General features: G+C 59.3%; 1 protein-coding gene across 2 annotated transcripts in view; it reads left to right on the plus strand.

Annotated features, from left to right (window-relative positions):
- The window catches only part of UBE2O (ubiquitin conjugating enzyme E2 O), a 44,743-nt gene that overhangs the window by 28,175 nt on the left and 2,545 nt on the right, over positions 1 to 14,023 (plus strand). Inside the window, exons 2-16 of one of the 2 annotated variants that reach the window (XM_039859837.1) lie at positions 4,114 to 4,173; positions 4,296 to 4,406; positions 5,307 to 5,404; positions 5,912 to 5,975; positions 6,582 to 6,725; positions 7,166 to 7,275; positions 7,401 to 7,476; positions 7,809 to 8,269; positions 8,731 to 8,885; positions 9,115 to 9,227; positions 9,322 to 9,450; positions 10,134 to 10,223; positions 11,128 to 11,824; positions 12,117 to 12,253; positions 13,789 to 13,992. In XM_039859837.1, coding sequence (XP_039715771.1) covers positions 4,114 to 4,173; positions 4,296 to 4,406; positions 5,307 to 5,404; positions 5,912 to 5,975; positions 6,582 to 6,725; positions 7,166 to 7,275; positions 7,401 to 7,476; positions 7,809 to 8,269; positions 8,731 to 8,885; positions 9,115 to 9,227; positions 9,322 to 9,450; positions 10,134 to 10,223; positions 11,128 to 11,824; positions 12,117 to 12,253; positions 13,789 to 13,992 — 2,649 coding nt within the window. Of the gene's footprint in view, positions 1 to 4,113; positions 4,174 to 4,295; positions 4,407 to 5,306; positions 5,405 to 5,911; positions 5,976 to 6,581; positions 6,726 to 7,165; positions 7,276 to 7,400; positions 7,552 to 7,808; positions 8,270 to 8,730; positions 8,886 to 9,114; positions 9,228 to 9,321; positions 9,451 to 10,133; positions 10,224 to 11,127; positions 11,825 to 12,116; positions 12,254 to 13,788; positions 13,993 to 14,023 lie in introns of both variants that reach the window. The other variant, XM_039859836.1, reaches the window with a different exon arrangement.

Consider the following 14,023-nt stretch of genomic DNA (forward strand, 5'->3'; position numbering starts at 1 on the left):
CTTTCCCCCTCAGTGCCGCCCTCCTGGAAAGAGCCTCGGGGTGCCCTGGTCCAGCCCTGCCAGCGCTTTGGGCCGTAGCAGTATTGTTCTTGGTGGAGGAGGCTGACCCCTGTTTTGTCTGTGTTGTCAGATGTTGAGCAGCACCCCTGGGCTCTACCCACTTCGTGCCAGGAGCCCTTTCCCCCAGTGTTGACAAGAAATATCTTAGACGTTCTGGACGTCCTCTGGGGGGCAGGGTTACCCTGTTAAGAATCTCAGGTCTGACTGGTTGCCGCCCCCTACAGCGTGCTCTGCCCAGCAGCCAGATGCCCCTGCACACCGCGTGCTCAGAGCCCCGCAGGGGCTTCCACCTGGCCGGGGTGGACTCTCAAGGCCAGAGCCTCCGGGCCTCAGCTTCCGCTCTCTTGGGAGCTTGCTCTGCACAGCGTCATTGGACGCTCGGGGCGCTGCACCCAGGATGTCCACACGGCTTCTCCCTCTGCTTGGAAAGCTCCTTCCCATACTGCACTCAGATCAGTGGCCAGATGTCACTTTGGAGTGGCCTTTCCTGACCACCATTTAAAATGAGTCACCGTGCTCCCCTGCCATTGGTCTCTCACACTCACAGCCCGGATTGCCCTGTCTCTCTGTGTGGCGCGTAGCACCGCCGGACCCGGGTGTCTGTCCGTCTGCCTCCCCCACTGCACTAGAATGTAAGCTTTGAGAGAGCAAGAACTTGTCTCCCCAGGGCCTGGCGCGTGGAAGGTGCTCGGCCATCATCCCTCAGATGGCTGAACTCCCCAGGAAAGCCGGGCGGAGTCCCCCTCCGTGAGGGGCAGGGGTGTCGCTTGATGCTCCTGTTCTGGAAGAGGCCGTGGGAGTGAGGGATTCAGTTCCCGGCTTCCACCAGGCACGTCTCGGAGATGTGTCACAGACGTGTTTAAAGTCATGCACGTTCGTTTCTAGAACCTCCTCACTCCAAAACACTAACATTTTAGCGTGTCATCGCGTCATTTTTTTTTTTCTGTTGAAAATCCTGATAGCTGTAGCGCTTCCTCAAGAAATGTTAATAGTTCACCACCTCAGAGGTTGTTCAGAAATTTGGAACCTGTAACGACAGTTGAAATGTGTCCACCGCATCTCAGATCCCACCCCGGCAACAGTTTTTTTAGAACTATGTTCAAGGTGCATGTAACAGAAAATGTGGACCGTTCCCGGCTTGGTTTTGCTTTCGAGCAGGCACAGCGCCCTCTAGTGTTAGCCTCCGGGCGCCTGGTGCTCGTGATCCCGGCCGACTCCAGGGTGAGGCCAGGAGGGCAAACCACCCAGCCTGGGGGCTGCGCCCACCTGAGTCCTCCGCAGGTGCTCAGGGCCCCGACCACGTCCGCAGTCAGAGGCCGCAACAGTGGCCTTCCACAGGCCCCAGAAGTGAATAGGGCACCTGTCACTTTTGTAAGTAGATTGGTAAGTAGATTCTAAACTGTTGTTTAGAATGTGTGGACCCGCCAGAAATATGTTTCACCCTGTTCTCTCTGCAGCTCTGGGGCGGGGCGGACTGCGAGCTGGACTACCTGAGGTCAGGTCCCGGCTCCACCACTCAGGAGCTGTGGGACCGTGACCAAGTCACTTATTTTCTGTGAAATGGGAATGACAATAACAGTGAACTTCCTTTGTGGAGTTGTGGACGATTTCACAGGTTAAAACACAGGAAGTGCCTAGAAAACTGCCTGCGGTGTGATAAGCACCATCTGCGCTTTTACACAAGGCAGAGGACTCCAAGCTGAGTCCCCGGGAGCACAGAGGTCCCTTCCAGAGCGGGGACACCGAAGGCCTGATGCAGTACAGGGCTGGGGAGGGAGCCGCTGAAGGCTACCCGGTGGAGGGGCTGGGCGGGAGGGAGAGTCGGCTCACCTGGAGGAGGGCAGCGCCCAGGATGGGGGCGGCGCGGGGAGTGGGGGGAGGTTGCGAAGGGAACGGAGAGCCTCGCGGTCACCCTGAGCCCTTCCGGACACCTTTTTCTAGTCTTCTGGAATCCCCAAGAGAAGGGAATGTAGCCAGAGTCGTGGCCACCAGCCCCTTCATTCTGCCGGCCACTCCCACTCCGCTTCCAGGTCGTCAGGGCTTTAGAGAAATGCTGCGTCTCGTCCTGGGAGATTAGAAGAGCCTGGAGGCTGGGCACTCTGGCAGAAGGCCAGGCGCAGGTCAGGAGAGCCACAGCCACAGGACAGCGTGTGCTCACCAGGCTCCCTCTCCCAGGAACACGGCGGCCGAGGCAGAGGTTCCGCACTGGCCTTGTGCTGGTGCCGCGTTCATCAGCCGTGTTGTTCCTGTGTTGGCCGCAGAGCAGGATCCTCAGTTTCCCCTCAGGAGTAGTGTCCCAGGGCCAGAGTGCAGGGACACCGGTCAGTGTCCCATCAGAGACTACACTGATTGATTTAGGGTCTGCAGCTGGGCCCCTCTCCCCTGCTTTCCTGGAAGCTCTCACAGGCCTCTTCTCAGCGAGCCCTGAGCTGTGGCCGCCGCAGCTCACACCAGGAGCGACATCCCAGACAGCACAGTCTCTCCCCCACTGCTTTTCCTGGGGCCGCAACTTCTGGTTTCTGTGGCAGTTTTGGAAGACCTGCAATTGTGGTTTTTTGAAATCTAAAACAAGAGCAGAGGTTTGAGATAGGGTGGGACAACGCCAAAAATACCGTGTCCCAGACCGGAGATTTGGCCACAGAGGATTACAGTATAGGATGTTCTTAGAAAAGTGGCCCCGTCATCCTAGGACACCCTTAGCAGAGCTCCACGTGGCCCCTCAGCCTCCAGGGATCTTTGAGCAGAGATGAGAAGAGGCTGGACTCAGAGGGTCTTCAGGCTGTGCCCTGCACAGCTGTAGTTTGCTGAGCACTTACTCCGCCAGGTACCTGTGACCACCTGTGCTTTTCACTGCCTTATTAACTTCCTCAACCCCTCTGCGATGGCTACTGTCACCCCGCTTTGTGCATGTGGATGTGAGCGACTAGCCTGAGGTTTCAGAGCTGGCATATCCACGGGTCTGGCTCGAGGACCCCAGATTTAGTGCCTGGGCTTGTCCTTATCTGAGTTATGGCCTTAGGTTCCCTGCCCGTGGATGGTGGAGCCCGTTGCTTTCTCTGTACTTTTGTGTAAGTCACATTATACTAATAGCGGAGTTGGTTTTAGCCATCATTGCCAGATTTCGGTGACCTTGAGCCATTGGCTTCCGTTTGCAGTGTCCCAGCTCGCCTTCCGTGGAGGTGACCTTGCCATGCCCCACAGCTTGAGGGGTGTTGTTGGCTGAGGAAACAACTTTCATCCCTGTGCTTTGAGGCCTTGGGAGGTGCCCATCCGAAGGAGCTGGGCGGTCACAGACGCACCGTTAGTTACCGTGCCTCGGAGGAGCTAGAGAGGGGCAGTCCCAGGTCTGAGGAGCCAGCGAGGAGGGCGTGCTGGCCTGGCAGGGGACCCCCTCCTACCTGGGGCTGTTGGACGGGGAGCCAGTGCCCAGCGCAGGGGAGACGGCTCTCATGGGCCCTGGCTGTCCTCTCGGAGGGATGGGTCAGGTGCTCGCCGTGCAGTTGGCCGGCTCCCAAAGCCGGCCGCCCGCAGGTCTCCGCAGCACGATGGATAAAGGGCAACTGCAGCTGTCAGGAAGGCTGGCCGGATTAGAAGGTGGTGGCGGCTGATAGCAGGCGTCAGGGTGACCCCTGCAGCTCAGCAGCACGCCCCCCTTCTCAGCACTCAGCAGCAGGGTCAGAGGGCAGGCACCTGCAGAAACCAGAAAAAAGATTTCGCTCATAGCAAAATGTTCTACTCTCTTTGGAATGGGCTCTTAAATCTTGAATTTAAATGAGGCCTTTGTGATCTGTCCTGTAGCCACACTTTCCAGTGTGATGAAATGGCCTCTGGTAAGCCCGGCGTTGGCTTTCGGTGGGGAGAGTTAGTGCCTCGGGTCCGTCTCTTGCTGTAGGTGCAGCTAGAGGTGTGTGCGCCGCGTGTGAACACCATGCTCCGCGCGTAGGGGTTGTGCGCTTAGCTGTAGTGTGTACCTTCCCCAGGAAGCTGGGAGAAGCACGTACCCTGCGGTGACTTGGGCCAGCCCCTCACACCCGCTCGTGTTTTCTTGTGCAGCTGAAACTCGAGGACCGCTCCGTGGTGCCCCGGGATGTGGTCCGGCACATGCGATCCACCGTGAGTCCTGCGTCCCCCTGGCGGGGGAGCTCGTGGGAGTGGGGGGGGGTCGTCTGGGCTGGGCCTCCCAAGGTGGCTGGCACCGTGTGCCTGCTCGGGCCTAGGTGCCTTCTCCTCCCCAGGACAGCCAGTGCGGCACTGTGATAGACGTCAGTATCGACTGCGCTGTCAAGCTCATCGGCACCAACTGCATCATCTACCCCGTCAACAGCAAGGACCTGCAGCACATCTGGGTGAGCCGCCCTGCCCGCCCCTCACGCCCCCGCCGCCTCGCTCTGGCTCCATGGTCCTCTGCCACACGCGCAGGCGCTGCCCCTCGCAGCTCAGGTGGCACAGCTCAGGGGCCACTCACCCCCTTGGAGCCCGCCTGCCGCTCTTTGTCAGGGACCGTGTGCACACGAGGTCAGGACACACCCCAATTTGGCGGCTCCGACCCCAGCATCAGTTGCAGGTGTGGATCCCATACCTAGTTTCTCTCCTCCCCTAACACTTACTTATCCTTTTTTAAACAAGTTTCTTTTCACTAACTTATTTTTTAAATGATTTCAAACTTGCCAAACGTTGCGAGTTCCTGCACCCCCCTGCATCACCCAGGACCCACGGCCGTTCACTTGCTCCCTCTGCTCCCTCCTCCCTCCTCCCTCCTCCCTCCTCCCCACGTTTCCTTCTCGCTCCTTGAGAGCAGGCTACAGATGTGATGCCCCATGACGCCTAAATACTACAATGTACACGTCCCCCAGACAGGAACACTCCCCTGTGTAACCACCGTTTGGCCCCCAGATTAGGGAGTTGGTCGTTACTGCCCGATTCTGTTGTCTCTTTTGGCCTTTCTGATCCAGAACTCCATTCGGGAACACACTTTGCATTTAGTGGTCAACTCTTGATCTTCTCCAGTCTGGACCAGTTCCCCAGTCTGGCTTTGTCTTCCACATCCTGATACATCCCTCACTTGACCCTGACCATAAGCTATCTGAAGTTGGCTTGGTGCCCTGGACACCAGTGTCATCTCTCGCACCCTGAGTTTACTGGCAGGGCATCCATGATCAAACAGGTTTGGGGACCACTGCCCTCAAGAGGGATTGGTGCCCTGGACACCAGTGTCATCTCTCACGCCCTGTCTCCTTGGTCTTCAGCCCTTCATGTACGGGGACTATGTAGCCTATGACAGCTGGCTGGGGAAGGTCTACGACTTGAAGAACCAGATCATCCTGAAATTGTCCAATGGTGCCAGGTACTAGCTCCCCACAAAGGAGCCATCCGCTCGGTGGGGCCGCCACTGGGAGGAGGAGGGGGGTTGGGGGTTTTCTCATAGCCCTGTGATGACAGGTTTCATCCAGGGCCATGACAGGTGCTGTGGATGTTCGGGGCCTGACCCTGGGCACCTGTCTCCTGTCACCGCAGCTGAATTCTCTCACTCAGCATCTGGTCTGTGCCGTATCTTGATTCAGAGAGAGAAGCATTATCACTTAGGATACCTGCTAGGGCCTGATGCTTTACCTTAGACACTCGGAGCTGGGGCTGGGGTCTGGTTCATTTTAGGAGAGTTCCTTGTACCAGTTCAGAAGCTGAGCTGCGGACAGAGGAGGAATTGTGCCATTTTAGGGCATGCAACATGTTGGCGCCTCTGGATAACTCCTTTTGATACTGATCAGCACCACACTGGGTCCTGGCTACCACGCCTCCCCTGAGACTCGGTCATTGTGCCACGTGGAGACCAAGCCCATGTTCACTGTTTCAGGTGCTCTATGAACACAGAAGACGGTGCCAAGCTCTACGACGTCTGCCCACACGTCAGTGACTCAGTACGTTTGGCGCGGGGTGTCTCGGCCCTCTGGGCTGTGCAGGAGGGAGGACTTATTAGCAGAGAGCTGGTAGCCGACCTGGGCTAAACGGTGCTTCTAGGCAAAGCAGTTTCCTAGAAAAGGGGCAGGCGTGTACCAGATCTGAAAGTCTGGGTGTGGACAGAAAATATTGGAACTTTTCTTTGATATTATAAACTTTTATCCTCTTAAAACCCCCGTTTTTCTGTCGTAGAGGACATGCAGTGTTAGTACAGTGTGACACATTAGAACAGTTGCGTGCGACACCGTTTGTAGATGAGTTTACTGGCAGGGCGTGCATGATCAAACAGGTTTGGGGACTACTGCCCTCCAGAGCTTTAGTCCTCAGAGTGTCACCAGTGTCACCAACATTGGCGTGGCCTGGGAGCTTGTGAGAAACAATGAGTCATATGTGCATTCTAAGATCTCCAGGTAGTTTACACACACCTTAGGTTTGAGAGGTGCTGCTCTGGAGCCTGAGGTCTTGCTTTAGGGAGCATGGAGGCCTTTGAGGGGGGCATGGCACGGAGAGCACCGACCCCAAGGAGGCACACTCACAGGGCTCCCCTCTGGTCCCAAATCCTGCAGGGTCTTTTCTTCGATGATTCCTACGGCTTCTACCCGGGCCAGGTGCTCATCGGCCCAGCCAAGATTTTCTCCAGCGTCCAGTGGCTGTCAGGGGTCAAGCCCGTACTCAGCACCAAGAGCAAATTTCGGGTGGTAGTGGAAGAGGTAGGGACTGGGAACCAGGGGGTGGGGACAGGACCTCAACCTCCATGCCCCAGAGCTAGCTGCTGCCCGCCCTTCTCTGCCTGCTCTGAGGGCTAAACCCTGCTCCTTGGCCTCTGGACCCTGTTGATTTGAAAGGGCTTTGTGGTCACGGGGTGACCAGCAGACAGATATCCCCCAGCCTGACCAACCCAGGCTGTGCAAGGTGGGCGAGTGACGAATGGCAGATCCACTGGGCCCTGACTGGTGGTGAGGAGGTGACAGGGATCCCTGGGGTGGGGCTGCAGTTACGGGTGGGGCCTGCTCTGGGGGTGTTCGTACTTGGTGCAACACTGTGAAGACCTGCTTCCTGCCGTGGAGGTCAGGTGGGTTCTGGGCAACAGCTTAAAGAGAGAGCTGTTAGGACCCGCTGACCGAGGCCCTGTCCCACTCACTGTCCCCAGGTGCAGGTTGTAGAGCTGAAAGTCACATGGATTACCAAGAGCTTCTGTCCAGGGGGCACAGATAGCGTCAGCCCCCCACCCTCTGTCATCACCCAGGAAAACCTAGGCAGGTGAGCAGCGCCAGCACGCGACCCACTCCAGCAGCCCCAGGGCCACGCCTTGAGTAGGTCTCGGGGCCAAAGCCAGACGCGGGGGGACAAGGACTGTTGGCCCAGCCCCGCTTCTCCCCGCCCAGGGTGAAGCGTCTCGGATGCTTTGACCATGCTCAGCGGCAGCTGGGGGAGCGCTGTCTGTTTGTCTTCCCGGCCAAGGTAGAGCTGGCCAAGATTGCCTGTGAATGTCCAGAAAAACACTGCGCCCAGGGGGAGGGCTCTATGGCCAAGAAGGTATGTCCTCGGGGTTGGGGTTGGTGGGCGTTTGAGGAACTGGCCTTGAGCCATTTCCGAAGCCAGGAAGGATGGTCTGTGCTTCAGGCCTTGGGGGGCAGCCCTGATGATGCTTGCAGGCCACTTAGGTGTGTATAGCTGTCACTCCCCCTACCCCCAGATCAAACCGCCTGGGGTCGGGCCAGCCTGAGTGCCCCACACACCCAGGGCGGGGCCCTGCTCGCCACAGCCTCCCCCTCCCGGCTCTGCCCTCGCAGGTGAAGCGCCTGTTGAAAAAGCAAGTTGTGAGGATCATGTCCTGCTCCCCGGACACCCAGTGCTCCAGGGACCATTCCATGGAGGATCCGGGCAAGAAAGGGGGCACCAAAGCCAAGAGTGAAACAGGGTCCGCCAGCCCTGAGGAGACGCCCGATGGGTCCGCCAGCCCGGTGGAGATGCAGGACGAGGGCCCGGAGGAAGGCGAGCAGCTGCCTCCCTTCCTGCTGAAGGAAGGCGGAGACGACAGGCTGCACTCGGCGGAGCAGGATGCGGATGACGAGGCTGCCGACGACACAGACGACACCAGCTCGGTTACCTCCTCCGCCAGCTCCACCACTTCCTCGCAGAGCGGCAGCGGCACAGGTCGCAAAAAGAGCATCCCCTTGTCCATCAAGAACTTAAAGCGGAAGCACAAGAGGAAGAAGAATAAAATCACTCGCGACTTCAAGCCGGGGGACAGGTACACCCAGAAGGCGTCCTCTCCCTGCCGGCTGAGCGTCCGGCCCGAGAGCATGCCCTTGGCGCCCTTACGCACGTGCACACTGGGGCTTGTGCACGTGGTGTGCACCCACGGTCTGCAAACCCTATAAAGGCTCGCGGTACCTAGCTGAGGTGACGTAGGTGCCTGGGGTTGGCCTGGGGGGACAGGAGAGATTCGAGAGTAAGACAGAGGGTAGAACAGCGGCATTGGCCCTGAGTCTGCCCTCTGGGACCACAGTCACTTGAAATCTCCCAAACGGGGCCATTCTCAGAGATGGCAGGGCGTGGGAACTGTAGGTGAGCATCTGCTGACTGTTTTTCTTCCTTCTTGCCTGGGATTAAGAGTTTCGGGTCACCGGGTCCCCAGGATGGGGTAGGAGTACCTGCCCTTTCCTCTGGGAAGCCCGTGTGGCCTGACTCACCACTGGTCCTGCCCTGCAGGGTGGCAGTGGAGGTGGTGACCACGATGACCTCGGCAGACGTGATGTGGCAGGACGGCTCCGTGGAGTGCAACATTCGCTCCAACGACCTCTTCCCCGTGCACCACCTGGACAACAATGAGTTCTGCCCCGGAGACTTCGTGGTGGACAAGCGAGGTAGTGTGGCGCCGGGGGCCTGGCTGCTCGGGCCGCGCTGGGCCGGGGGAGTGAGGCTGCCTTTTGTGGGTGGCTCACTCTTTTGAGGACTGGGGAGTATTTTCTAGCCTCCTGTGACCTCGCAGGGGACAAGCGGGTTCTGAGCCCTGCTGTGGTTGACACGCGGTGGGTGGCAGGCGGCACCACCATGGCTGCTCTGCTAGTCGCGTGTCCTCCTCTGGTTCCCTAGTCCAGAGCTGTCCAGACCCCGCGGTCTACGGCGTGGTGCAGTCTGGGGACCACGTGGGCCGCACCTGCATGGTGAAGTGGTTCAAGCTGCGGCCGAGTGGGGACGACGTGGAGGTCAGCCTGCGCCGCCCCGCTGCTTCCTTCACGGTGGGCTCTGGGGGGCTCGGCATAGGGCCCCGGGGCTCATGACCACCATCCTGTGCCCCAGCTGATCGGAGAAGAAGAAGATGTGAGCGTTTACGACATTGCTGACCACCCTGACTTCCGGTTCCGCACAACTGACATCGTCATCCGCATTGGCAATGCCGAAGATGGGGCCCCTCACAAGGAGGATGAGGTACCCGTTCAGGCCCACAGCGGCTGCCCCTCCCTTGCAGCAGCTGCAGTGCCGGGGGGGTGCCACCAGGTGGCCCTAGAAGCCAACCTGCAAGCCCTATGGGCTCCTGGCTGCCCCAGGCGCCTTCCCCAGCAGAGCAGCTGCCCACAGCAGAGTTGCGGCTGTGCCTGACCACCTGCCCGCCCGCCCGCTGGGTCGCACCACATTCACGCAGCTGTTCTGGTATTTAGGGAAGCGTGCTCCTTGTCTTCAGGGCCGTGAGCATGACGTTGAGTGCTGAGGAGCACGGGACAGGCTTGGGGAGGTGGCGTCAGAGCCGGGCGTTGGAGAACAGGGGAACCTTGGTTGGGGTCAGGCAGATTCCAGCAAAGGAAAAATAGGAACAAAAGTCCCAAGGCTGGTTGCCCGTCCTGGGAATGCCTGGAAGCCCAGAGAGATGGGAATGCTTTGAGAGGGAGGGAGTTAGTGGGCCGTGTACTCGGCTGCCAGGGGGATGAGTGGGAGTTTTGTGGACGGGGCGCGTTGTTTCTGTGTGAGCAGGAGGGTCCCCCACTTGAATATCTCGCTGTGGCCTCTGGCCAATGCCCAGTCCCTGTTATTGTCACGGCCTCGCCCTGGCCACCCACTGCTGGAGCTCCCTTTCTGGGAGGGCTGCACTCTTGACCCTGTCATTTGTCCTGCAGCCATCGGTCGGCCAGGTGGCCCGCGTGGACGTCAGCAGCAAGGTGGAGGTGGTGTGGGCTGACAACTCAAAGACCATCATCCTGCCCCAGGTAAGGCCCTGCCAAGATTTGGCCACTTGGCTTGCAACTGTGGCGGCTGGGCTGGAAGCCATGGCCTGTCTCCTGTCCCCACTCAAGGAACAGGAGTCCAGATCTGGCAAGGGGTCTCCTTTCGGGTAAAAGGGTCTCAGGGAAGACTTGAGAAGAAGAGCAGCGTGACACACACAGCCCGGTGGTCCCACCTGGCAGGCTCCCCATACTGTCAGGTGCATGTAGATTTCCGTGGACCAGCGCATTGAGCCCGGGTCTCTGTCTCGCTGTGTGCGGAAGTGCAGGTTACTTTCCGTAGACAACAGAGCCACCTACATTTCTAGGAAAACTTTCACAGGCCAGGGGGAGGGGAGAGCAGAGCTGGCCCCAGCCCCAGCGCCTGCCGGCACACTCTGAGCTGCGAGGCTGTCCTCACTACTTTTCCTTTGTCCCCTTGTTTGAGGCATCCTCGTGCCCCAGCTCCCCTCTCCTGGCACCAACACGGGGTGGGGGAAGGCAGTGGCTCGCTCCTCCCTTAGGCAGCCGTTGCAGGGATGGGAAGAGCATGTGACATAGGCCAGCTCTCCCACACCTCCCCCTCCTCCAGCATGTTCCCCGCTCCCAGTGTGGCTGGGCAGAGGCCTCTGACCTGAGTCCGGCGGGGGCTGGATTTCCCCCGAGGGTAAATGCCGACTCAGCTCACAACAGTGAGAGGAGAGGCCTGGCTGGGGCTCCCAGTCCTGCTGCAGGGGTGGAGCGGGCGAAGGCACCTGGCAGAGACCTAGGTGCCACCTAGCGCAGAAGAGCCACCTGCAGAGTCCAGAGTGGGAAGGGGGGAAGGGCAGAGCCGTCCCATCCGCTCCGGGGGTCAGGGTCCCTGAAGCCCGTGTCGCTCCTCCGAGCCGCCTTGCCTGTCTGCCTCCAGCACCTGTATAACATCGAGTCTGAGATCGAGGAGTCAGACTACGACTCCGTAGAAGGCAGCACCAGCGGGGCGTCCTCAGACGAGTGGGAGGATGACAGTGACAGCTGGGAGACGGACAACGGGCTGGTGGAGGACGAGCACCCCAAGATAGAGGAGCCCCCCATCCCACCCACTGAGCAGCCAGCAGCCCCCGAGGAGGACAAGGGCGTGGTGATCAGCGAAGAGGCTGCCACGGCCGCCATTCAGGGCGCCGTGGCCATGGCCGCCCCCGTGGCTGGGCTGATGGAGAAGGCTGGCAAGGACGGGCCCCCAAAGAGTTTCCGGGAGTTGAAAGAGGCCATCAAGATCCTGGAGAGCCTCAAGAACATGACCGTGGAGCAGCTTCTGACCGGCTCCCCCACCTCCCCCACGGTGGAGCCTGAGAAACCGACCCGAGAGAAGAAGTTTCTGGATGACATCAAGAAGCTGCAGGAGAACCTCAAGAAGACCCTGGACACTGTGGCCATCGCGGAGGAGGAGAAGATGGAGGCCGTGCCGGACACAGAGCGCAAGGAGGACAAGCCCGAGGCACAGTCGCCTGTGAGGGCCGAGTGGCCCAGCGAGACCCCGGTGCTCTGCCAGCAGTGTGGCGGCAAGCCCGGGGTCACCTTCACCAGTGCCAAGGGCGAGGTCTTCTCGGTGCTGGAGTTCGCACCCTGTGAGTTAGCCCCTCAGTGTCCACGGGTCCGGGGCCGGGCGGCTAGCCCCTCCCAGCCCCGCTGCCTCTCCAGGGTCAGGGCGGGGGTGGGGTGGGACATTTTCCTGATGTGGTCACCAGTCCTGGTGCCAGGAGGGGCGGGTGGGACGCGTGAGGGTGAATGACCCCGTCTGACGAGCACACCCAACAGCTGCTCCCTCCCAGCCAAGCTTCCCAAGGCCTGCGGCTGCCCTTCTGGCCGGAGCTCCCGGGGCCTCGCCTCAGAGGTTGACCATTCTCTCTCCCCCTCTAGCAAATCACTCTTTTAAGAAAATTGAGTTCCAGCCTCCAGAAGCCAAGAAGTTCTTCAGCACGGTGCGGAAGGAGATGGCCCTGCTGGCCACCTCATTGCCCGACGGCATCATGGTCAAGACTTTTGAGGATAGAATGGCAAGTACCCCGGCGGGGGCCTGGCGGGCGGGTGCAGTGGTGCCGTGTGGGCCCGACCTGCAGGCCTGAGGGGCACCTGAGGCCACCACAGCGCTTACAGGGCAAGAAACAGGCTCGGTCGGTAGTGGGGGGACAAGATTCACACCATGTGTCTAGACCAGGTGGCTTGTTCTTTCGTCCTTGTTTTAAAGTTTTAAATTATGTAATTATTATTACTTGAGTGGAATCTTCTTTTTGAAAAATTAGAACGTTGCAGGAAAAGCTGAAGTGGTCTTTGACCGATCCTCTCCCCGCCCCCAGGGGGTCATGACCCCAGGAGTTAGGCGGGTCTCTGCGGATGCCTTTTTTTGTTGTTTTTACGTCTCGTGCATTGCCTTGCACGCTGTTTTGTGTGATTTGTTTTACACAAATAGCACGTCACTGTACACATCATCTGTACCTCGCCTTTCCCCCCCCCTCAGCAGGCTGATTTGAGACTGCCCACTGCCCACTGCCCACGCACACGCTTCCTCTAGCTGTAGAATAGCAGCCTGGGGTTTGCGTTGTGCTGCCCGAGGCCGGGCGAGCGCTGCCCCATGTGCTCCGGGCGTGGGCCAGCCGTTCCATCCGCCACCTCGTTCACTCAGCAGACCTCTCCTGGGCCCCGGCTGTGTCAGGCCCCCTGCAAGACTCTGGATTTGAGTCTGACCACGGCCCCCGGCTCTGGCCCGGCCCTGGAGACAGGGGGCCAGAGGAGAGAGTGCACAGAGGGGTGCTGTTCAGAAACCCAGGGCGGGGCCGGAGCTCGGACGGGGCTGTGCTGCTCGAGGTTTTCCATGATACTTGTGGTTTTTCTTGGATTTTAGAGTAAAATTCCTTTTGACATTCCAGCCTGTCTCAGCTCTGCTGAGAGATGAACGGAGTCGAATTTTTTGTTTTGTTCTGTTATTTTCCAAATCTCACTCAGGGAACCTGAGGCTGCGGGGCGGCCCCAGGGGGCACTCGCGAAAGGACCCCTTCATTCCCGTGGTGCTTCGCCCTCACCGTCTTTCTAGCTCGTCACCCACCCCCGTGCCCGCGGCCCTGGCCGCAGGCACCGCTCGTCCCCCGACACACGGATTTCAAGTGTCTGTGGGGAGTTTGCCCGATGACTTAACGACCTGCATTCTTGGTGTCTCCTGGCATCTTCCCCCGGAGTCCAAATCCTCTTGTTCCTTGAGTTTCCCAAAAGCAAGTGCGGCCTCAATCGTGGAATGTTCTTTATTTTTCGGTTGGTTGTAATTGTTGCTTGCCTTGTTGGAAAGTGGGGTCAGGGCAAGTGTTTTGAGAAATACAACTTAGAAGTGACTTTATGAGAAAATGGCCTAATAGGATCAAAACTAGTTTAGAAGCCTCTTTTTATGCCAGGAGTCACAAGATGCGAAGCGGGTCTGTGCCAAGAGATTTACATGTAGCTTCTCTGCCCCTGGCCGCACCTGGCATCCCGGGGAGCTCTCCTCCTGCCCCCCCATCCACGTGGGAGTCCCCGCCAACCACAGCCCCCCTCCCCCCTCCAGGACCTCTTCTCGGCCCTGATCAAGGGCCCTACTCGCACCCCCTACGAGGACGGCCTCTACCTGTTTGACATCCAGCTCCCCAACATCTACCCGGCCGTGCCCCCCCACTTCTGCTACCTCTCCCAGTGCAGTGGCCGCCTGAACCCCAACCTTTACGACAACGGGAAGGTGTGCGTCAGCCTCCTGGGCACCTGGATCGGAAAGGTGAGTGCCGTGCCGTGCCCTGCCCAGTGGG

The sequence above is a fragment of the Pteropus medius genome, unplaced genomic scaffold (assembly GCF_902729225.1).
Source record: "Pteropus medius unplaced genomic scaffold, Ma_sr-lr_union100, whole genome shotgun sequence".
NCBI lineage: Eukaryota > Metazoa > Chordata > Mammalia > Chiroptera > Pteropodidae > Pteropus > Pteropus medius.